Raw genomic sequence first — 24,298 nt, forward strand, 5'->3', positions numbered from 1 at the left:
CCATCTTTGGCCAGTGGAAGTGCATTCAAATTGGATTCTATTTTCTACTGACATAATCTCAGTGTCTTTGATAATTCCCTTGCTTTCTGGCAAAACAAAATGTTTTGGGTTCATCTTGGTTCCTTTAAATGTAAAATTGTATTTAGAGACTACAACCTGGGTGCTATGGGCACTCATTGCTACTGAGTTATTGTTCTGAGCTTTTTCAGTGAGCAGAGTACTTGGCCTTATGTCAATATTTTCCCAGGATTTCTGGTCTTCTGGGGTTCTCCTCTTGTAGATTGCTCAGGAAGGGATCATGAAAACAATACTCCTGAGTTTTTGCATGTTTATAACTGTTTATCTGCAGCCTTTCTACCTCAAGGCCAGTTTGGTTGGACATAAAATCTGTGGCTCATATTTTTTGTCTTTGAATATCATGCATGTGTTATTTCATTGTCTTCTAGCATGAAGTGCTATTTTATAAAAGTCTGAAGGCAATCTGATATTACCCCCTTGTAAGTGACTTTGTCTTTTTGCTTGAATGTCAAAAACGTTTTTTCTTTTCTTTTGGAGTCTATAAGTTTTACTATTATATATCTCAGTGTCAGTTTTCTGGCTCAATTTTCCCAGAATGCAGAATGTGTCTTCAATATCTAGTTCAAGCTAATTTTTATTTCAGGAACTTTTCTTAAATGATAAGTTTTAGTGTTGTGCTCTATTCCTGTGCTTTGGTACTTGTTTGGGATTCTTATTAACATGCTAGATCTTTGTTGTTTATTCTCCATCACTTTTCTCACAAATTCTTTTTATCTTTTTCATTTCTTTTCGATTAAAAAAAAGCATTTTGGGAGCAGTTTTAGGTTAACAGCAAAATTCCCATATACCTGCAACATACTTCATATTTTTGAAAGTGGTATCAAAGGTGCATTTGCTGTGACAGATGAACCTACACTGACACATTTTTCTCTTGAAGTCCATAGTTTACATTGGTGTTCACTCTCGGTGTTGAACATTCTGTGGGTTTTGACAAAGGTATAACAACATATATTTACCACTACAGTATCATACAGAGTATTTTCAGTGCCCTGAAACTCTCTACGCTCCACCTGTTTATCCTTCTACCCCCCCAACCCCTGGCAACCACTAATTTTTTTTTACTTTTACCATAATTTTGTCCTTTCCCAAATGTCATATTCGGAATATCTTTTTTGATTTTTAAGACATTTTTCCTTTCCATCTTTGATTTCTCTTAAAACATTGCTTACTATGTTTATTTGCTCTTGTGTTCCTTTTAATTCAGTTTTTGAAATTTTTTTTGTTCTTTTATTTCTAGTACTTTTCTGAGTTCTGTTACAGCTCTTGTCAAATCTTCCTTTTCCTCAATCACCTCATCCTTGATTCTGGTTTATGCTGTTTTTTTTTTAATAGCATCTATCATTCTCTTAATTTCTTTTGGCTGGTTTTGAAATGATGAGTCAGTTTACATCCGTTCTGTGGGCATGTCTTTCTGGTGGGTTTCATTATCTGCAGAGATGTTATACTCCATCTGATTCTTCCTCACTGTCTTTTTAATAAAGACTTTGCATGGAATTTGAGGGTGCATCTTTTCTGTTGCTCATCTTCTAAGTGAGTTGAATGTGCTTATACTTTAGAGAGAAGAGATGGAGCATGATTTACTTTTTTCTAACTTCATAGTTCTCTAATTCTCTCTTCGGCTGTTTTCTCAAAGTGATAAAAATATATATGAAGTAGTGCTACCTCCTCTGTTTCTCTACCCTCTTTTATCTAAACGTTTTCTTTCCTTTGTCACTACTGTTTCTGTCCTGTGATCAATTTGGATTTTACTCCAAATTGTCTCTCAGTGAGGGGTTTTGTCTTAGAAGGAAGCTTCTTTCATACTAGAAGAAAACACAGGGTAAATCCTCCATGACATTGATCTGGGAAATTATTTTTAAAGATGTGAACCCAAAAACACAGACCACAAAAGCAAAAATAGACAAATAGGATTACATTAAACTAAAAAGCTTCTGCACAGCCAAGGAAACAATCAGGAGTGAAGAGACAACCTACAGAATGAGAGAAAATATTTGCAAACCATACATTGATAAGGGTTAATATCTAAAATATATAAGGAACTCAAACAACTCAATAGCAAGCAAACAAATAACCCAATGTAAAAATGGGCAAAGGATCTGAATAGATGTTTCTCAAATAAAGAAAGAAGCTTTATTCTGTGAACATCCAGAGTGTGCAGCACCGAGAGTGTCCCTGCACATCAATCTTGCAGCATCATTGTCAATTTGCTGTCACCCACAAATTGATCCCTGCAGAATCTCCCTTAATTCCAGCTGTTCTCAGACAGGCTCTCCATGCTTTTTAGTGAGCACCTGTTGGTGATTTGGGTGTTTTCATATCCTCAGGGATGTCAGATGTTGTCTGTGGATCTTTAGATTTGCTATCTTATTTGCTGTGTTTTATGTGAGGACTTAGAGAGCCCAACAAACTACACTGCCACCACCACCATTTTTCCAGAATCTCAAAAATCTTAATGAAGTTTCTACCATAATAATAATACATATTCTTTAATTGTTACATTGCCTTCCTCTCTCTGATCTTCCTGCCTCCCACTTATCAGAATCCTTGTGATTATATCAGGTCCCCTTGGAAAATCCAGGATAACTTTCCCACCTCAACCTCCTTACTGTAATCCCATTCACATGACCAGTTGATATTGACATTATGTTCCCCCATGGCAGTGTGGAGGCTGCTGGATCCTTGGCTCCAGTTCTGAGTGCAAGATCCATCAATAAGGCTTTACATCCTGGGGTGGAAAGTATCGAATAATCTACATATATGATCTGGAATCCTTCTGTAAAAAATATGTGTCCTTTCTCCCTCATTAATTTATTTATTCAATCATTCATTTATGGCATAGACTCATGGACTTTTATACTTTGGGATATAGTCTAATACTAAATTTTAAAATTTTGTTTTTCAAATGGCTTCAGTTTTGGCCATTGGGAGCTCTTTCAGGTTGGTTGCTGTGTCCCTCTAATTTACTTCCATCATTGTGTGTGTGTGTGTGTGTGTATGTAGAAAGCCCTATTGCCACTTGCCCCCCAACATTGTGCTTTTTGAGTACTTTCTGGCACTACAAGACACTCCATGCTCATGGTATATTTTCCCCGTCTCAGCCCTAGAATCAGCCCTGGTTCCTTTTATTGGAGAAAGATATTTGGAAACCAAGATCTGGGTGCTTGGTGTGCTCTTTGTAATAGGTATCACTGCCAAGCCTTCTTGGTACACAGAGTTAGAAATATATCTATGTATACCAACATATATATACATATACACACACACACACACACACACCTACAATCATTTCTGCATCTGTCTACCTGGATATATAAATAAACGTGAGTTCATTCTAATGTCTGATTTCAATCCAGTACCACAGGGTTCATTCTGATCTTGTGTGGTCTTATTTGTAACTTCTTTTTCTGACTATGATAAATCTGGCTTCCATTTTTTAAAGCATTTATTTATTTATTCCCTCATTCATGCATTCATCCATAGTATAATGTAATTCTGAATTAGTAACGCATATCCCCATGTGAAACAAATTTACAACTAGAGTACAGTATTCATGTCACATCTTTTCATCTTTAGCCTTAGTTTCTACTCAAAGCACCATTTTTAACATTACTTAGGTCATTGTTTTACTCTATGTCCTTCAGTAAAGTTATGTCATATATTTCTAATATAGCTAGATTCATTTGTCACAATCTGCTTTCCATCCTTGTATTGCCCACATTCAGGTTGATATTTTAAAATTTCATACATTACAGTTTATTCTTTGTGGTATACAGTTCTGTGAGAGTGGACAATGCACAGTCATATACCCACCACCCCAACACCATGAAAAACAGTTCCATCACACTAAAAATTCCCCCGTGATCTCCTTTGCAATCAGCCTCTACACCTCCTGACAACCCCTGGCAACCGCTGAGCTGTTTTCCACCATTATTGTTTGCCTTTTCCAGAATGTCATACAAATGGAATCTTTTTCCCTTGATCAATTGCTCATTCATTTTCATTCCTGAGTAGTATTTGATTATAGGTGATTGTATAAATATACCACTGTTTTACTTTTTTCTTTATTTCTTTCGTTTTTTTTTTTTTTAGAGACAGGGTCTTGCTATGTTGCCTAGGCTGTCCTCAAACTCTTGGACTCAAATGATTTTCCCTTCTCAGCCTCCTTAGTAGCTGGGATTATAGGCACACACCACCTCGCCTGACTGTTTATCTATCCATTCACTTATTGAATGATATTATTACTGCTTCCAGATTTTTGTTAATAATGAATAAAGCTGCTACCAACATTTATATACATGTTTTTATGTGCATATAAGTTTCAAATTCTTTTAGGTAAATACCTAGGGTGTGATTGCTGGATCATATGCTAAAGCATACGCCTAACTTTATAAAAACTACCAAATTGTCTTCCATATTGCATATTACAATATTGCATGCCCACCAGCAATGAATGAGAGTTCTTGTTGGTTTGTGCCCTTAACAGCACTTGGCTTTGTCACTTTCTTGGAATGTGTGCCATCCCCCACATCAGCACCTATTCTTTCTAGGGAAGCCATTGCCCTAGAAACATACTCTGGGACTGAAACTTCCTTTATGGCAAGAGCTGAAGCAAGAGTCATTCCTATTTTTAAATCCAGGTCTTTATTTTTCCTGTGCAAATATGAATGCAGGCATAACTAATAGTTAAGGCTTTTAAAATATATACATTTTGAGGAGGAAAAGAGGAGAGAGAAGAAGGAAGAAAGAAGGAAGAAGAAAGAAAAAAGGAAAGGAAGAAGAAAGGAAAAAGGAAAGAAAGAAGAAAGACTCATCTTTGGGTAATTTGCAACATGTTACATAAGTGAAGGATGGAATTTGAGGTCATAATTTGCAATCACGGAACTCAAAAATATAAATCTGTTATAAAATGTTAATGAAATTATATTTACTGGGGTTTGTTTTTTAAAAAAGCTAATTTCTGCAATCTGTGAGCTTTCGGTGAGCCAAAAGCTTTGCCTCGGGATGCAATTCCAAGGGATCTTGAGGCTCCCTCTTCATGGGTGAATGGGCAGTTTGCAAAGATACGTTCCTAATGGTCTCATCTTCTAAAACTCTTAGTTGTCAGCTTTTTTGGTTTAGTACACCATTCTAGCCTTCAATCTAAAATGCTCTCCCTGTACATAGCTCTCCTCCTTGAGTTAGAATAGGTCACCTAGGGCCCTGACTCAAGAATGGAGGATAGGGGCTGTCTTTGAATCTCTTTGGCAAGTGAGAAGGAGGGGATGTCTCTTCTCCTAACTGAGATGCTTTTTTCTGTGAAGCAGATTCTGGTTTCACAGTGGCTGAACGGCAAGGAGTCTGGATTTGCTTCACAGATTTTAAGTGACCTCAAATGGGGCAGCCTCTTTCCATCCGACAGAACTTCTACTTGCCATAGCACTCCCAAAAGCCAGGGTTTCTAGGGCCCCAAAGAACACACGAGGTGATACCAGATTAAGAAATATGCCTCAAACTGTCTTGTGTAAGTCTGAATTTTAGTCACTATGTTGTACCTTCAGCTTCCTGTTATATACCCATTATCAGGTGGTGGTGGAGTGAAGTTGGAGAGGAGAAAGGTGACTAAATAATCTTTCATTTATAAGAAAATTAGATTAAAAAGCCTAAAAACGCCTTGCAGATTCCATAAAAAAGTAATGAGAGTCCTGTGTGCACGTTTTCATATACTTGGACTGGGGATACCTTGTACTTTGCAAAGCCCTGCCTGGTGCAGTGTTTCATGCGGACTTCACAATCAAACCTGGCACTTCACTGGGACTGAGACAAAAAGTCCCATTTTCTAGGTGAAGAAACAGGTTCTCTCAGGCAGTCACACAGCTTTCAAAGGGTGAGTAGAGCTGGAATTAAACCCTGACCAAGTTCCATGCCACACAGCTGCGGCCACATACGGTCACCCTGACAGTCGACCCTGTGAAGCAGGAGACAGATGCTGCATTTTCACTGTTGTTTGTCCTCTGTTTTTGTAGCATCCCCGGGAACTTCCCCATCAGCCAGGGGCTTGTCCCCACCACCCTTCACCTGGCTCTCCAGTTGGCTGAGACGCTGCTTCATCTTCATCTGGGTGGCGTTGTACTCAGCCAGGAGGCGTGCAAACCTGGTCTGCAGGGTGTCCAGGGAGGACCCAAGCTGCTCCACTTTCTCCTCAAGGTCCTTGGGGTCCGCCCCCGCCCTGGCCAGCTCCTCATCGATCAGGTTGTCTTTCATCAGGATCTGCCGTCCTTTCTCCTCCAGGGCCTTCTTGGCTTCGGGGTACTCGGTGAGGGCCTCCATGAGATCGTCCTTTGAGAGGCAGAACAGGTCTGAGTAGCCGATGCTGCGGATGTTGGCCGTCCTGCGGTTCCCCGACTTGCTCCCCTTGATGTTCAGAATGCTGATCTCCCCGAAGTAGCTGCCGTCGCTGAGGACCACGAACTGGGTGACCCCATCATCAGCCACCACGGCCAGCTTGCCCTCATTGATGATGTACATCTCCTTCCCAATATCTCCCTTCTTGCAGATATAATCCCCAGGGCTGAACACAGTGGGTCGCAGCTTCAGCACCAGCTCCACCAGCAGCCCCGCCTCACAGTCCTGGAAGATGCGAACCTTCTTCAGCGTGTCCAGGTGCACGTTGATGGCGATCTCAGCCTTCAGCTTGTCTGGGAGGCTCTTGAGCACCTCCTTCTCATCCACCGTCTTCTTGTTGGCCCACAGGTAGTCAAACCACCGGATAACCCGCGTCTCCAAGTCCTTGGTGACCTTGCGGAACTGCATGTACTGCTTGATGGAGTCAATCTTGGCCTGGAACTCTGCCCGCGAGGCATTCATATTCGAGATCATGGAGCCCACATTGCCCACAATGGTGGCAAAAATCAGAACACCCACCAAGAAGTCTATGACCACAAAGAGATACTCCTCATCTTTCACGGGGGGTGGGGTCTCACCGATGGTGGTAAGGGTCAAGGTGGACCAGTAGAGACTGTAAATGTACTTCCTGGAGAGGCGCCCATGCTCTGGGATTGAGATGTTTGGGTAGACCCAGGAGTCTGTCCCAAAACCAATGAACTTGGAAATGGCAAAGTAGATGCAGGCATTCCAGTGGATGATGATGAGAATGTACAAGACCAAGTTCCCAATCCTGAACATATTGGGGTAGTTGGTCCTTGTCTCTGTGCGGTCAAAGAATTCAAAGAGCCGGGAAAACTTCAGTAGGCGGTTGAACCTCACTTCTGGGTAGTTTGTGCCCACCTTTAAGTAAGCCAGGTCGGTGGGGACCAGGGACAACACATCCAGCTTGAACTGCGTGGTCGTCTTGTAATGCTGCCACAGCCTGTTGGTATCACTGACCATTAAGCCTTGCTCGAGAAAACCTAAAGAAGAAGATGGAGGTCACTTGGGCATCACAGAGGCTGACTTTTTTTGACCATAGTACAAAGAAACATATTTTACCTCACGGCTACACAGTATGCAGTGATACATATATAATAGAAATGATTTCAAAAACAACACTTACCATTACTACAGGAAATGCACTCTGATATTTTCTGTTCTATGAGGTTCTAGTCTATTCTATTGATTTTTTTTAAAACATAGGTTGATTGAGTAAATTTAAATATAAATTGGGTATTACATGATAACAAAGAATGATTATTAAATTTTAAAAGATAAATGGAAATTATATACATATTTTAAAAAAGGATCCTTTAAAATTAGAGATACATGTTGTAAATCAAAAAGTGACATAGGGCCGGGTGCCGTGGCTCATGCCTATAATCCCAGTACTTTGAGAGGCCAAGGCGGGCGGATCACCTGAGGTCAAGGTTTTGAGACCAGCCTGGGCAACATGGTGAAACCCTGTCTCTAGTAAAAATACAAAAATTAGCCAGATGTGGTGGTGCACCCCTGTAATCCCAGCTACTCGGGAAGCTGAGGCACGAGAACCACTTGAACCCAGGAGGTGGAGGGTGCAATGAGCCAAGATCGCACCACTACACTCCAGCCTGGGCAACAGAGTGAGACTCTGAGTCTTTAAAAAAAAAAAAGTGATGGAGGCAGATCTCAATTGATTTAGAGGTTTATTTTCACCAAGGTTGAAGGTACACCTAGGAGGAAGAAACACAAGTCACAGTAGGATCTGTGGCCTGTGCTTTTTCCAAAGAGGGTTTTGAGGATGTCAATACTTAAAGGGGACAGAGCAGGCAGCAGGCAGGAGAGGAGAGAAGAAAGAAAAGAAAGGGTGGGTAGGCAATGAGGCCAGTGGTTATATTCTTGCTAGGCTTTGATTAGCGCTCAGTGAATCTACATGTGAAAAGAAGGGAGTGGAGGAAAAGTAAATTATGCAAACTACATTTTACGTAAGATAAAGTAAGCATGTGAAATTACAGCTATCTGGGAAGAAAAGGAAGGCAGCTTTTGCATGACTCAGTTCCCAAGCCTAACTCTTCCCTTTGGCAGAGTGAGTTTGACTTCCCGAGACATTCTATTTTCTATTCAAAATGCTAAAGTGCTTACTGCCTGGGGTTTGCTTATGCCAGCCAAGAAAAGGATGGATGAAACAAAAAAGCAAAAACAAAAACAGGAAAATGAAACAAGAAAAGGGCGGATGAAACAAGAAAAGGAACAGATGAAACAAGATGGGCAGAATGCTGGTAACAGCTGGAGCTGGGTGAGGGTACATGGGGATTCATAACGCTATTCTCTCTGCTTTTGCATACATTTGAAAATATTAATAATAAAAATGTAAAAAACACAGGCCATGGCCTCCCAAATTGATTTCACCAGTCAGCAATGGGGCACAACCTGCCTTTTGAAAACACCTTCCAGGAACACAGCTTTCCTTGGTTGCACGTGACTGTTACCCAAAGGGCTTTTAAAATATATGAAGTTCGGGACCCACCCCCAAAGAATCTGACTGGTCTGGAGATGGGCTGGACACCTAGAGCCAGGGGCATTATGATGGGTGAAATCAATTAAGGAGGCCATGACCTGCATTCTTTTTTGTTTTTTACATCTTCAAACATGCACGAAAGTAGAGAGAATAATAGAATTAGTCCTTTTAAAATTGCGGTGAGCATCAGAATTTCCCTGAGGGCTATGCGAAACACAGAGTGCCAGCCTGCAACCCAGAGTTGGCTCCCGGAAGTTGGGGGCAAGTCTAGCAAGTTCCAGGTGATGCTAGGGCTGTGGGTCCAGGCCACCGAGGCTAGACTGGGGTAGGACGTCTCACTCTGCTCAAACTGAAAATCTAGTGTGCTGTCACAACAAAGAACACCCCACTTCACAGCCCCCAGTTCTTCTTAGCATTATTTGTTATACATGCGTTACTGAGGGCCTTGATCATTATGTAGCCTCCTGTGCCTCCAGCCTCCTCCCCACTTCTTTAAGATGTCTTCTCTCAATTCTAATGATGTTTTCCTTGGAGTGTGATTCCTGTGCCTCCCTCTCTCCCAGCTTCCTGCTGAATCTTGGTTGCTTAGGGTACTACCCAAGCACAAGAAGGTGTAGGGTTAATGTCTGAGTCGGGGTGTCTCATCCCACTGAAGCTGGACTGAGACCAGGGACCATCAGCCCAATGGGCCACTTACAGAGCTCGTGTGTCTGTGGAGTTTAACATGACTGCAGCAGCGGGGCAGATGGCCAGGGCTGGCTAGACCACCCACGCAAGCCTCAGCCTGTGTATCTGAGGTCTTCTAAGTTATGATGCTAGGCACCAGTGTGGAAGCAAACAGAGGACCAGTCTGGCGTGGCTGGGCAGTGACTGTGGACTTTGGACAAGTCACTTGGTGTCTCTGATGTTGGTTTCTAAATCAGCAAGATGGAGGTAATCACGCCTGAGCTTCTTGTCTCATGCAGTGGTTCTAATGAAGAAGCAAGACGCACTTGAAATGTATTGTATGTGGAGCCACACGGAGGTCGGCTACTGTGATCTGCTGGTGTTTACATCAACAGCTATGGCATAGCATTATTTTATCATTTTTTTTTTGAGACAAGGTCTTGCTCTGTAAACCGAGGCCATGACTCCTTACAGTCTTGACCTCCTGGGCTCAAGCAATCCTCTCACCTCAGCCTCCTGAGGCACACACCAACATGCCCAGCTAATTTTTTCTTTTTGTAGAGACAAGGTCTTGCTATGTTGCCCTGGCTAGTCTGGAACTCCTGCCTCAAATGACCCTTCTGTCCTGGCCTCCCAAAGTGCTGGGATTACAGGTGCCTGCACCCATGCCTGGCCTGGCACAGTTTTCAGTTCAAAAATCTTGGAAACAGGGCCTCTACCAGCTTAAGCAATGTCTTTGTGCAGATTAGAAAAAGATGTCCCAAGGGAACACAGTTCAGCACCTAAGAAATGTGAAGGGGTGAGTATCCTTTCCCATCCCCAACCACAGATGATTCGAAGGAAGTCCTCATTCACCTGGGCCCTATTTCAGATTTTCATTCTCCACATGTTAAAAGTCCTCTGAAAGCCACGGAGTAACATGTCCTGTATCCTCTGACTGTCCGAGAAGAGAAATTCCAAGATTGACTGAGCTCTCCTTCCTGCTCACCCCAGTGTCGAGTAGTGAGAGCTGGAGGGGTCCTTCGAGATTGCAGTCCGGCCTGGTTATTTCTTTTCTTTTTTTTCTTTTCTTTCTTTTTTTTTTTTTTTTTTTTTGAGACAGAATGTTGCTATGTCGCCCAGGTTGGAGTGAAGTGGCATGATCTCCACTCACTGCAACCTCCACCTCCCGGGGTTCAAGCGATTCTCCTGCCTCAGCCTCTCAAGTAGCTGGGATCACAGGCACATGCCAGCGGGCCCAGCTAATTTTTGTATTTTTAGTAGAGATGGGGTTTCACCATGTTGGCCAGGCTGGTCTCGAACTCCTGACCTCCAGTAATCTGCCCACCTTGGCCTCCCAAAGTCCTAGGATTACAGATGTGAGACACTGCACCTGGCCTGCCCTGCTTATCTCAGAGGTGACAAGAACAAGGCCCAGAGAGACAGCCTGACTTGCTCAAGCTCACACAGCTTGTTGGAAGAGCAGAGCCCAGAGCTTAGGTGTCCTGGCCCCTGCTCAGCGTCCTGTCCAAGGGTTCCATGTAGAGGGGCTTGAGGCCACACCACCTACCCTCACTGTCGGAGGTCCCCAGACCTGCCTGGCCTCTCACGGTCAAGGGTAGGTAATGTCCCATCCACCATGCTGGGTCTCCCGGAACACTCCCGTGGGCGCCACGGTCCCCTCCCCAGGCCCAGGGCACACTCACCTGTCCGAGCTCGTACAAGCACATCCAAGACATACAGGACATCTGCCGAGTAGTCCAGGACCAGCCACAGCATCAGGTACTCGGACTGCAGCTCATCGAAACAGGCCCTAAAGAAGCCATGTGGGAGATGGATGGCTGTGCGTGTGTTTCTGGAGCGTGGACCACCCACATGTGGGCACGGGCTCTGTGTGGAAGATGCTGGATCATGTAATATGGGAATGGCCCTGCCTGCGGTGTCACTACCTCAGTGTAATCACCCCCACTTCTGATGAGGTGTCTCTGAGAAGCTTTTCTGTCCCACAGTCACAGAACTCCTGAGAAGAGCTGGGATTGACCCCAAAGAGCGGCCCCATTGCCTCTCAGCAGAAGCTACAAGATCCCAGGAGGTACCGTTTTCCAGGCCACACTGGCAGAGTCAGGTAAAGGGGCTAAAGACCTGCCCTTTCTGGGGTCAAAGTTCAACAAAAATAGGAGAATTTCCGAGAGATTAACAATGGAACAGACAGTAAATATTTTCTACCTTCTCCATCTTTCTGCTGTTTCCCACACAGGCAGCACCCCTAGCTGTCCTCCTATCCTCACGGGCACAGCAGCCTGCCCCTGCCGCCCACCTGCTGCTTGCTCAGCGCCCCAAAGCCTCCTGCCCACCTGGAGGAGAACAGTGCCCAGCCCTGCCTCCCCAGAGCCCGCGTGCACCAGAGAGCAGCAGCTTGCCCAAGCACCCCATCCTGTCTGCTCGCTGGGACAGGCTCCAAGTTCTTCCAGTTTTCACCTGCCCCGCAAGCCCTCCGAAGAGCAGGAGATCAGCCTATGTTCGAATAATCGAAAGCCTCTGCTTCCATGTGGATGGCATCCCTGACGTGCGGCATAATCTGGAATGCCCCAAAACTCATCAACTAGCCTCTCAGAGCAGTGGCTCTCTGTCTTGCAGGCTTGCTCAGGAGTGCCCCGAAGCCTACTGCCTACTCTCAGAAGGACAGGCAGGACTTGCCTCTGCATCCTCATTTTGCGTACTGGCTCCGGAGAGCCCCAAAGGCACCGTCTCCTCTCGCATGCATCCCAGTCCCACACATCTCAGAAGAGACCTGCCTCTGCACACCTGTCCTGCACACTTGCTTGGGAAGTCCCCTAAGCCCTCCCGTGTACCCTCAGAAGACCAACAGTGTACCCTGCATCGGTGTCCTGGAGCAGGCCTGCTGGGAAGGGCTCCCAAACCCCATGCTTACCTAGAGAGAGCAGCAGGTCATCCCTCCTCCTTGCCCTGCAGCTTGCAGCCTGCAGGCTTCCTCAGAAATGCCCCAAAGTCCCCGCCAGCACCCCCAAGCAGCAGCTTGTCCTGCATCCTTGGTGGACAGCGTGCTCAGGAACGTTCCCTCTGGTAGCCCCACCCTGGAGGCCTGCTCAGAAAAGCCCAGGCCCCTGGCTTCCCCTAAGAGGAGCAGTGTCTCGTCCCTGCATTCACAAACAGCAGGTTTCCTAGGAGAGGCCCTCAATCCCTCTTCTGCTTATTAGAAGAGTAGTAGAGGCCGGGAGCAGTGGCTCACACCTGGAATCCCAGCACTTTGGGAGGCCAAGGTGGGCAGATCACTTGAGGTGAGGAGTTCAAGACCAGCCTAGCCAATATGGTGAAACCCCGTCTCTACTAAAAAAAAAAAAATACATATATATATATAAAAGCCAGGCGTGGTGGCTCATGTATGTAGTCACAGCTACTCGGGAGGCTGAGGCAGGAGAATCGCTTTAACCCGGGAGGTGGAGGTTGCAGTTAGCTGAGATCGCGCCACTGAACTCCAGCCTGGGTGACAGAGTGAGACTCTGTTTCAAAAAAAAAAAAAAAATAGTAGCAGCTTGCCCCTGCCTCCCTACCCTGCTGCATGTTCAGAACCACCCACTTATCCCTCCAAAGAGAAGCAACCGCCCCTGCATCCTCCTCGTACAACTCACTTGAGGGGGGCCCCACAGTGCCGAAACCCTGGCTGTCCACCTGAAGCTCAATTCCCCACCCATGCTTCAGAGCATCCTGATGGTCCTCTTGGGGAACCTTCTATTTTTAAAAGGAGAAACCGAGGCACAATAACTAAGTGGTGGCCGTGAGGGGTCCAGGCCTTAGGCCTCCCGAGGGAGAGGTGGAGCTCTGGCTCCTGGGCCTGGTGCCCTGGTTTCCCCCTTTCCGCTGCACCTTCCACCCCTGTCGCTTACCTGCAAATAAGCAGACACCAGTTATAGAAGACAGGCAGGGCGATGGCGGTCAGCCAGCGGTAGTACAGGTTGCTGGACGGGTCCACCACGATCGCATCCTTCTTTTTCGTCTTCTTCCTGGAAACCCACACATACACAAACAGCGCACTGTGCTCCAAGACTGTAGCTTTGGAGGGTTTTAGAGACCCTAGGGCAATTTCAGGCTGAAGCCCAAGATGTGGCTGTCCACAACAGGGTCCTCTTAGTCTCAAGGGAGTCACATGGGGAGTCCTTGTAGGGGAAGGCAGGCCAGGAGGTAGGGTAGACTCCAGAGGTCCTTCTCCCCCAGCTCAGTCCCAGGAGGTCACGGTCGACTATAAGGTAATGGTGATGACATCCCCATGTGCCCACGGCAACATCCACACCCATCAGGATGCTGAGAATGAAAACGCAGCATGGCAATGTCACAGAGGTCTGCTAAAGTCTGGGGAGCTTCCAGAAAATGCTGATTCCCAGGGCCCACTCACCTCTTCCAGGGCTGGGCCTGGAAATGTGCATTTAAGCATTGCCTGGATAGTTCTGAGGCAGCCCCTCTCTGGACAGAGTTGGGGAGCCCCACAGTATTCCCTCGAGAACCCTCTCCACCTCCCTCACTGTGTTTGTGCGGACGTTGTAAAGGCTCATTTCCAAGGGCTTGCATCACACCTCTCCATCAAAAGCCTGGGAATAACCTGTCACGTGGGCCCGCACGGAATGAAATACATAGTTTAGAGTGCTTAACTTTTATTCTTAGAATTTCCTGCAGATTCAAGTTTACAGGCTGTACTGGAGACTGCCTTTTCGTTGGGTCCATGTGTCCCCTCTGCCATCCCATGTGACCCACGCTGGCCCAGGCCTGCAGAGTGCTCCTGTGCTCCATCGGAGACCCCAGTGACTTCCTGCCTTCACCTGGATGCTGCAAGTGCAAGGTCACTCACTGACGGGGCTTTGGGACGTTCCCTACAGCTCTCATCACCACTGAATTTGGGTGAAAGTTTGTGAACACTGTATCTTCCAGTGCCCCAGAGAAGCCCTCAGCCTACGTGTGGCCGGCCCACTTGTGAGGGCAAACGAAACGCTTCAGGTGGGGGGCACATGAGCAGGCTCACAGGGGCAGCCCCCGGCTGCCCACCGGAGGCTGCAGACAAGCAACTCTCTTTACTTGTAAGCCCCCCTTGAGTTCCCAGAGCTTGGAGAGGATTCTTTCTGCAAGATGGGGGCTTCACATGGTCTCAGGAGGCATGGTCTGCAGCCTGCTGGGACCGACTTTTCCTCAGCTCCAAGCACCCTCTCCCCTCCAGGGCCGAAGCTAAGGCCCCCTGATAGCGTTGCTCCAAGATACCCAGCCCTGGAGCCCTGCAGGGAGGGGTCGGGCCTGCTGGGACCACGGCGCCCCGTCTTTAGAGGCAGCTCCCTTCAGTACTTCCTCCTCGTGTTTTAGGTAGCTTTTCTCTCTTCTTTTTTTCTCTTCCTTCTTTTCTGCCTTGCTGCTGGATGATGCCGGGGCACATTTAGCAGACTTCATATATCAAGGACATTACCAAGTGGAAGGGGCAGGCTGCGGCGTGCCGGAGAGAGGGCGTGGCGTGCGGCGTCGTGGAGACGTCCTGGAGAGAGGGCGTGGCAAGGGGTGCTTCCAGCGCATTGGGATGAAATGGGGTTATTGATTTGTTATTATTATTCCTGAAGCATGAGGTAAACCACCCCATTGAGTATACATTGAGAAATTAATGGCTCAGTCTAATGTTCTACAATTTCTGATCTATTTTCATGAGCTCCTGGGAAGTCACAAACAGCCAGAGACTGGAGACGTTTTGAGGTAGTACGACATAGACCCAAATCCACACATTGAATTTGGGAAGGTTACTCGGAGTTTTGGAAATCCCACGCCAGGCTCTCTGTTCTGAATGGAAGGGTGTGGCCTGTCCGCTGTCCTTGAAACCTGTCTCTGGATCAAGTGAAAACCTGGGCCTTAATGAGAAAGCCAGTGAGCAGAAGGGAACCAAAATTCGAAGAGGCGGGTCTGTGACGCATGTAGTGGCAAATACGTGTCGTCGCAGGTTCGCAAATGTGGCCGAGTTCAGACACGCCTTCAGACTTTGCTGGGCTGCGAGGCGGTTCAGGCAGTGTCCGCAGGATGGTCCTGTGACTGCAGGTTTTACTTCAACATATGACTTCACACTGCTGCCTCTTCTTTATTGGGTGTCTTTTAAGAGCTAGGAACTCTTATAAAGTTATCTAATGAATACATGTAACATTTCTTCAAGGCAGGCAGTAATGCCCCATTGAATAGTTGAAGAAACAAAGGTTGCGGAAGGGATAACCCCTGGAGTCCCCTTCAGGCCCCTCTGATTTCTCTCTTCCACACGCTGAAGGAAGGCATGGGTTGAGAGATAAATTCTGCTAATTAAACACTCATTGAAAAAGATCCATTCACAATTACCTAACACTTCCTATGGAAATAAGGCTGTGTGTGATGCGTGTGGAAAAATAATCACTGCCATTATTCATGACAATCAAAAAGGGAGAGCCACCGAATCACATGACCATGCAGGCTCATCCTCAACGGTGAATTCTATATGGCCACTTAAAACGCTGTTTCAGAAGAGCTAGTGACGTGGGAAAACGGTTCCTAATATTTTGCTAAGTTAAGAAGCAGACTACAAAAGAGTTTACCATAATAGCTGGATCAGTTTTCTATTTCTGCTGGAACAAATTACTGCAAACTTACACAACATAAATGTATTATCTTGCAGATCTGTAGGTCAGAAGTCTACTGTGGATCTCACCAGACTAAAATCAAGGTGTTGACAGGGCTGCCATCCCCCAGAGTCTCGAGGGGGGGCTCTGATTCCTGCTCGTTTGGATCTTAAGCAGAATCCAGCTTCTTGTGATTGTGGGGCTGAGATCCTGTTTCCCTGCTGGCTGCACCTTTCGAGGCTGTGGCTTCCTTAGCTCAGGTCCCCTTCCTCCATCTTCAAAGCCAGCAGTGATGGGTCGAGTCCCCCTCACACTGTGACTCTCTTCTTCTTCCATTTACTTTCTCTGACCCACTCTTCTGCTTTTAAGGACTCATGTGATTACAGTGGGCCCACCCTGATAATCCAGGATAACCTACCTGTATTAGTCTGTTCTCATGCTGCTAATAAAGACATACCCGAGAGTGGGTAATTTATAAAGGAAAGAGGTTTAATGGACTCACAGTTCCACATGGCTCGGGAGGCCTCGCAATCATGGTGGAAGGCAGATGAGGAGCAAATTCATATCTTACATGGCGGCAGGCAAAGAGTCTGTGCAGGGGAACTCTCCTTTACAAAACCATCAGATCTCGTGAGACTTATTCACAGCATGGGAAAGACCCACCCCCATGATTCAATTACCTCCTACCAGATCTGTCCCGACACATGGGAATTAGAGGAGCTACAATTCAAGATGAGATTTGGGTGGGGACACAGCCAAGTCAAATCATTACCTATCTCAAGGACCTTGAATGTAATCACATTTACGAAGTCCCCTTTGCCATATGAGGTAACCTGTTTACAGGTTCTAAGGATTAGGATGGTAGACATCTTTTGAGGGAGATTGTTCTGCCTACCACACAAGTCAATATTTATTGAGCACTTTTCACAGAGTAACACATTTAGTCTTCACTCCCACCGTGTAATAAGACCCTATTACAATCCTTATTTTATAAGCCAGGAAACAGATACACAGAGAAGTTAGGTAACCTGCTTATGTGGTTTGAATCTGTGTCCCTGTCATGGTGGTGGATTTCTCATGGTTTAGCACCAACTCCTTGGTGCTTTGCTTGAGACAGTGAGTGAGTTTTCTTGAGATCTGGTTGTTTACAGCACCTATCCCACCTTCCTCCTGCTCCTGCCGTTTGAGACTCCTTGCTCCCCCTTTGCCTTCCACCATGATTGAAAGCTTCCTGAGGCCTCCCCAGAAGCAGAAGCTGCTATGCTTCCTGTATAGCTTGCAGTACCTCAAGCCAATTAAACCACTGTTCTGATAAATTACCGAGTCTCAGGCATTTCTTTCTAGCAATGTGAGAATGGACTAATACACTTGTCCAAGGTCACAAAGCTCTGAGGCAACTGAGTTGGGAAACAGATGCTCTTAACAAGTATATGTATATATAAAATATATTGTATCAATCTATGTATTCAATATATATGCCTAGGAAGAAGTTGGAAGTATATTTGTCAACATGTTAAGTGGGGCTATCTCTGATAGTGGAATTCCATGGTTAGCATGAAGTGCAGTTTTTGTGTGTGTATGCCCCTGTGTGCTTTTCTTGTTTTCCAAGTTTTCAGCAAGAGTATTTCAATAAAGTGAATCAGAATAAAAGGTTATTAAAATCATTAAATGAAAAGAGCAAGGAAAGTTACCCCTCCTCTGTCCTCCAGGGTGATGTGAACCCTGGTTTCTTTTCAGGCACTGGAGTCTTAACGTCAAGTCACCAGCAGATGGCGCTGCCCTCAAGCTTTTTGGGTGAGCTTTGCCCTGCAGTTTACGCCGGACTCAGCTTGCCTTGTGCAAGATTTGTGGCCCTGGATTAGGGGCCTTGGCCTGTCCTCTGGGTACCAAACTGCTGAGAGCCTAGGAAAGACCCAGCACCATCGGCTGCGTCCCCAAATCCACCCAGCACTGCCCCAAAAGAACCCTACACAGAACTGCAAAATGCTGCTGGTTTTGGCTGGGAACAGTTTGATGGGGGAGGGAAAAATTATTCAGGACAAATGAGACCATATGAAAATGACAGAAATGGAGTGAAGAGTCGGGGAAGGTGTTCATAAATAATTATTTTGTGTGTGTCCTCATTTTGGGATAGTTCCCAGTTTTGTCCCTTGGTCCTTGGCTTCAAAGTGGACCAGTGAAGTGAGCCCATTTATTGAAAGATTGAAGAACCGGGTGCAGCCCACGCTATCCACCCACATCCTTGCCCACACCCCAGTCCCAGGACAAAGATGCCTAGAAACCCCCAGGACCTCTGTCCATGGTTTCAGTATCTGGAGCCGTTCCCTGCCTGAAAGACTTGATACTGCAGCTGCAAGGGTGTTTAGTGTCAGGTTTGGCTTTAAGTCAAACACATATCACTATAGCTATTGCTTTGTAGATAAAATCATCTCATTTTTCTTTATGGCTGGCATTTGGGTCTCTGGATTTGATATCCAAATTTATGCAAACAAAAGACATGCTTCCTTCATGGAGAAAATAGAAAAAAGTTCTATCTGAGGAACAAAGAGAGAAATAACAAGAAAAACCCTTGGCACATTTCTCTGTCTGTTGGAAGTCAAGAAATCGGCATTTCTCACTGATATTGGTATTTTTTCCCTAATCTCCAACTAAGACTTCCCCTCCTGAATAGTGCCACGCTGTCCCTAATCTGCCACCTTAGTATCTGGTGATGGAAAAAGGAATTATAGCAGGTCACCCTTTGAAGAGGCTATTCTCTGGACATGTTTAAATTGCCTTTTTCCACTGCTCTGATTACGCCCCCAAAATTGGCCCAAATTGGCCTTAAAACACGGGAACTTCAGGCGAGGCGCAGTGGCTCATGCCTGTAATCCCAGCACTTTGGAGGCCGAGGCGGGTGGATCACGAGGTCAGGAGGTCGAGACCATCCTGGCTAACACGGTGAAACCCCCTCTCTACTAAAAATACAAAAAAACTAGCCGGGTGTGGTGGCGGGCGCCTGTAGTCCCAGCTACTCGGGAGGCTGAGGCAGGAGAATGGCATGAACCCAGGAGGTGGAGCTTGCAACGAGCGGAGATGGCGCCACCACACTCCAGCCTGGGCGACAGAGCGAGACTCCATCTCAAAAACAAACAAACAAACAACAACAACAACAACAACAACAACAACAGCAAAAACAAGGGCATTTCACTGGCACTCAAGAGCCTGAGGTTGTAGAATAAGAAAATGCCTTTTCATCGTTAAGGAGAATCTCCACTGCTCTGTCAAGGAACTCCGGTTCTGCACCCTCAGATATATCGTGGTATAGAGTGCTAAAGCTTAAAGCATTTATCTGATCCAATTCCTTTGCTTTATGGATGAGAAAAATGAGAGCCGAAGAGATCAGACGACTTCCCCAAGAAGTCACACAAATCTCATCCCTCCCCCACTTCTGTCCACAGGGATGGAATTCCAACAAAGGGAACAGGATTCTAAAATATTCTACTGGTGTTCTGGTAGTGGGGAGCAGGAGCACTAAGGAGAGAGGCCAAGCTGGGGCTTCTATGGGGTGGAGGGCACCGGGCTTGGGGAGGGCTCTGCTGGGTGTGTGGGTACTTACTCCTCCTCGGTGTTGTTGCTGGTGTTAGTGTTGCATTTGGCCAGGGGCCAGGCGCTGCGGGAAGGTAGAGAGAACATCAAGGGTCTGAACTCTGTTTCCATTCCTTGGGGCCATTTCACCAGGGGATTACCATGCCCCACCCCCCATCCCTATCTCACTGCTTCCAGCCTTTGCACTCACAGCTTGAAGAATACGGGGTGGTATTGTCAAGGCCAAAATGCTTTGTGATTAGCTACCTCGGGTAAAAGCCTTGGGGGAATTGAGAGTGAACATGGCTAAACTGAGGCTTCTGAAGAAATGAAGATTCAGCCGTTTGACTCCTTCCAGCTTCCCTGCCTCAAATTCCACTCAATTTCCTTCCATTCCACCCTGGATGGGGCCACGTGCCAGGCACTAAGAGGGGCACAGAAATGGACCCTGCGTGGCCTCTGCCCTCAGTGCTTCCATGCCTCTGTGGTGGAGGAGGTCTTGCACCTTCTGCCCCAGGATGGACGCAGCCAGCAGCAGCAACAGCGACTTGCTCCCTCAGCTGCAAAGGCCTCTTCCAATTAGCAGGGCAAGTAATTGAGCATAGGCGGGATTGTCGCTGTTTTCAGTTTATCCTCCTCTTGTCCTCTCCTACCTCCCCAAATTTTACAACTCCAGGGCCTGACACCCCTGATCTATGTGAGAATCTGGTTGAAGGTAAGGGCTGGTTTTGCACAAACTGGATATTTATTTAAAGTTGAATTTTGCAGTACTTCATGATGTTCTATAGGAAAAGGTATTATCTCTGACCGCCAGAACACATTTTCAACATGGCTGGGTTAAAAAAGCCAGGTGGCCTCTCAGGGCACTGCAGACCCCTCATAGGAGACCACGGGAACTGGAGCCTGAGGCAGGTGACACCGCCACCTGACTCCCGGGGCACCTCTTCCACGATGCTTGATGTCCAGCCAAATAAATGCCATTATGATGACTTCAGCTCGTCCTGCCCAAATCTCCCTCTCTCCGTCTAAGATATGGCCATAACCGCTTGTTTCTAGATTGGTTCTGCTCATCTGAAAATCTCCCAGGAACTGGAACCGCAGTGGGATTGTGAAGGAGGGAAGGTTCAGCTCCGTGGGGGATGCAGTGGCTGTGTTCACCACGCCTCTGTGCCCGTAACCACACAAAGCCAAGCCCACACAGGAGAACTAGGACCTGTCTGTGTATATACTTGGCTTTGCAGTGGAGACTTTGCCTCCAGAAAAATTCAAAATCCTCACCCCCAGGAAGACTTGCTGATTGACCAACACTATCCGCACCATCGCATCCATCTTCCCATGCTGACCCTGCCCGCGAGTGATCTATCAGATGTCTGTGAGGTGGTCGGGGCCTGCCCTGGATATGGTCCTAGCTCAACCCTCCATTCGTCTGGTCCCATCGGGAAATGGACAGAGAGTCTAACATTCATCTCTAAGGATGTAGGAAGGTAACTTGATCAATTTAAATAAGGAAGTCTTTGCTTGCCCAAAAGGAATTAGACCAGTCTGGCTGGCTTGCTGAGAAACTTCTTTTTCCCCCCTCCCTCTTCCTCTTTCTCCACTTTGTCCTCTTTCTTATCTGCCTGCCTCCTTATCTTTCTGTCTCATGGTGTCCCTCGAGGATACTGGATGCCCAGTCCTGGGAACCTGGGACCTCCCTGCACTTGTCTGGGCCAGCGCCCAGGCCTTCCCCAGCCTCCTTCCCCCAGCCCAGGAAACCCAAGTGTTTGCGGTCCAAGCTCGTGTGAAAACTCTGGCCTTCCCATCTCAGTCAGGGATTCTCACACCTTTCCCCGGGTCTCCTAAAGCAGTCACTGGCAAGACATGGCCTTGAACTCTCATATTCCATCTTAAAAATGCCCGTGCCGTTCGCCATCCCCTGCATCATCTATGACATACAAATACCCACTGCCACTCCCCATACAAATATGGAATGAAAATGGATGTTCCCGAAAGAGCCACTGGGTTTCCCCTGAGACTTCATCACCTTCACACGCCAGAAACCCTCATATGACCATTTGAGAAGCTCCAAACCTGAACCCATCTTCTCCTCATTGACATACAGATAGCTTTTTCTCTAGCAAATTATATAGGGACTGTCTGTTCTGCAGTCATCATGCTTATTTGATCCCCTTTTCCCACCCCCCAGAAAATAGGTTCTGGGTGAGAATCCACCTGTTTGGGAGGCTGAGGGGAGGTCAGCTTCCCCTCAAAGTCTTACCTCTCCTCCCTTCCAGACAGACCTGAGTGTCCTAAAGAGACCCTCTACTGCTCAGTGACAATTGATTCAACCTGTGCTGGCCCAGGGGTCTCTCTGCAGACCACCTGCTGGGGAGACTTCTCACGAACAAGTCAGGAGGGGAGGCAGCAGCCCTGTGTCTGTGTGTAAGGGAGTACCAGTCTGATTGCAGGTTTATCTCCCAGTTAGGGTGGGGGCGACGCAAGAAGATGCAGAGAGGCCCCAGTTCGGCAGATTTTCCCTCCAGAAAGCAAGCACTCTCCCCACCTCGCTCTACTCTCACCATTGTCCCCTTCCCCACCTGGTATTTCTCAACCTGATCTGGGACATGGATGGCTCCCCTTGAAAATTCTGACCAACCTGTAGACTCTCTTCCCAGAAAAATGCACGCGTGCCTACACATAAACTTGTGGATACCATTTAGACACCCCCCCAAGGCTCCTGCTATAAAAGACCCTGCTTTTGAGCAAGATGGGTCATAGTGGAGTCTAGGACGGGGGTCCTTGGTGAAGAGAGATAGGTAAGGCCAGCATCCCCCGATGAGTTTCTGAGAACATGATTTCCAGGGGACCCTAACAGGACCCCTGTGTAGGATAAGGTGAGTGGTCAAATGAGGCTGGGGGCTCTGGTTCAAGGGTTTTCTCCCTCCTGCAAGGCCTCTTGGACTCCGCAGAGGCTGTTAGAGCATGTAGTGCTCCCCCAAGGGCAAACACTTTCTTCAAGGAACAGCTCATGGGGATGACGTTCCAGGCCACCTGTGCTGCATCCAAACAGGATGGAGCAAAGCACAGGCTTCCTGCCTGGCCCCAGCAGGCACCGGAGGCCCCTTCTTCTTTTCCATTCCTTACCTTCTCCCTCTGTCTGCTGGCTCCTGGCTGCCCACATTTGCCTGGGCATTGCTTTCTTGGCTGGACACCTCCTTAAGCTTGGCTCCACGGAAACGATCAGGAAAAGAGTCCAGTCCCTGGTCCTGGTGGTGCACATGCCTGGCAGCCCACCTGCGCAGCAAGAAGATGAGGTGCGACAGCCTGGAAGGCGACACAAGCACTGAGCCAGAGGGAGAGGAAAAGCCCCCCACACCCCCAACCCCCAGTCTTTCCCTCTCTCTCTTTCTCCCTCCCTCTCTGTCTGTCTCAAGGGATGGGGCAGAAGCAATGATGACCAGCAGGGCGTGGGTGCTGGGGGCCCTGTGGTCTAAGTTTGCATCTCTGCCCCATGGGGACCGTTTTTCCCCTCTCCCTCCACCCTGCAGTCAGGGGCAGGCTTCCCCGGAAAGGGACACTCTCTTTATTACCATTTGTCCTTGAAGCACTTGGACTCTGCCTAAGGCATGATCCTTCAAACGGGGGATTAGCTCACTCCTTTTGCCCAATGGAGAGCTCTTTGTTATGACTGCCAAGTGCAGGAAGAGTAAAGCAATGTGGGTTTCAAAGGATGACAACATTGAGAGCAAGGTTATTTATTTATTTATTTATTTATTTATTTAGAAGTTCTTGAGATCTGATACAGCAAGACTTAAGGGAACAGGCGTCCAGGCACAACCTGGAGTCTTTTCCCAGCTTTTATCTTATTGGTGTGTTCTTGTACAAACTAGAGTTTTCTCCCCAGGCCTGGGAGGTTCCTTTGCAACTTGCCCTGGGCCCTCTCCCGGAGCCCGGCCCTGCCTGGAGCTTGCCGTGAGCTCCAACACCTGCGACCACACTGGCAGTCCCTAGAGCTCATCTGAGACACACGGGCCTGAGAGGGGCCTTCCCTCCACCCTGCCTGCTGTTGCTGGTGTCTCTGCCAGAGGGGAACAGTGGGGAACAGGCCCAGAGACTCCATTCTGTTTCTCGGCTTCTGGTTTCCCTGATTTGGCATCTGCAGTGCCCTCCCCTGGACGGGGTGTCCCGAGCCAGAGTCAGTACTGAACAACCTGGAACTAAGCTATGAATTGTCACATACCTTGACCCTAATCACACACTTATGACCTTAGCCTAAGGGAATACATTGACTAAGAAAATATCTCTGTAGGCAGATGCTTACAGCTGCTGCCGCAGACATATTTGGAGGTATCTGCCAAGCCCAGTCTCTCTGCCGCAGACAATTCCTGTAACCACACACTTCCTCTGCCAAGAGGGTGGAACCAAGGTCATACTCCCTCCTCCAGCCTCAGACAATGGGACTAGGACAGACAACTGACGCACAGAGAGCCACTCAGGCCTCTGA

At 47.2% G+C, this 24,298-nt stretch overlaps 1 protein-coding gene across 2 annotated transcripts in view; it reads right to left on the minus strand.

The window, feature by feature from the left end:
* Positions 1-1,864: 1,864 nt before the first annotated feature.
* The window catches only part of CNGA3 (cyclic nucleotide gated channel subunit alpha 3), a 31,506-nt gene continuing 9,072 nt past the window's right edge, over positions 1,865-24,298 (minus strand). Inside the window, exons 3-6 of one of the 2 annotated variants that reach the window (XM_003806131.4) lie at positions 22,939-23,118; positions 13,531-13,647; positions 11,332-11,438; positions 1,865-7,463 (exon numbers count right to left, since the gene is read on the minus strand). In XM_003806131.4, coding sequence (XP_003806179.1) covers positions 6,052-7,463; positions 11,332-11,438; positions 13,531-13,647; positions 22,939-23,118 — 1,816 coding nt within the window. In that variant the 3' untranslated portion in view covers positions 1,865-6,051. Of the gene's footprint in view, positions 7,464-11,331; positions 11,439-13,530; positions 13,648-15,089; positions 15,544-22,938; positions 23,119-24,298 lie in introns of those variants that run through there. The other variant, XM_055107626.1, reaches the window with a different exon arrangement.

This window comes from Pan paniscus, chromosome 12, assembly GCF_029289425.2.
Source record: "Pan paniscus chromosome 12, NHGRI_mPanPan1-v2.0_pri, whole genome shotgun sequence".
Classification (NCBI taxonomy): Eukaryota; Metazoa; Chordata; class Mammalia; order Primates; family Hominidae; genus Pan; species Pan paniscus.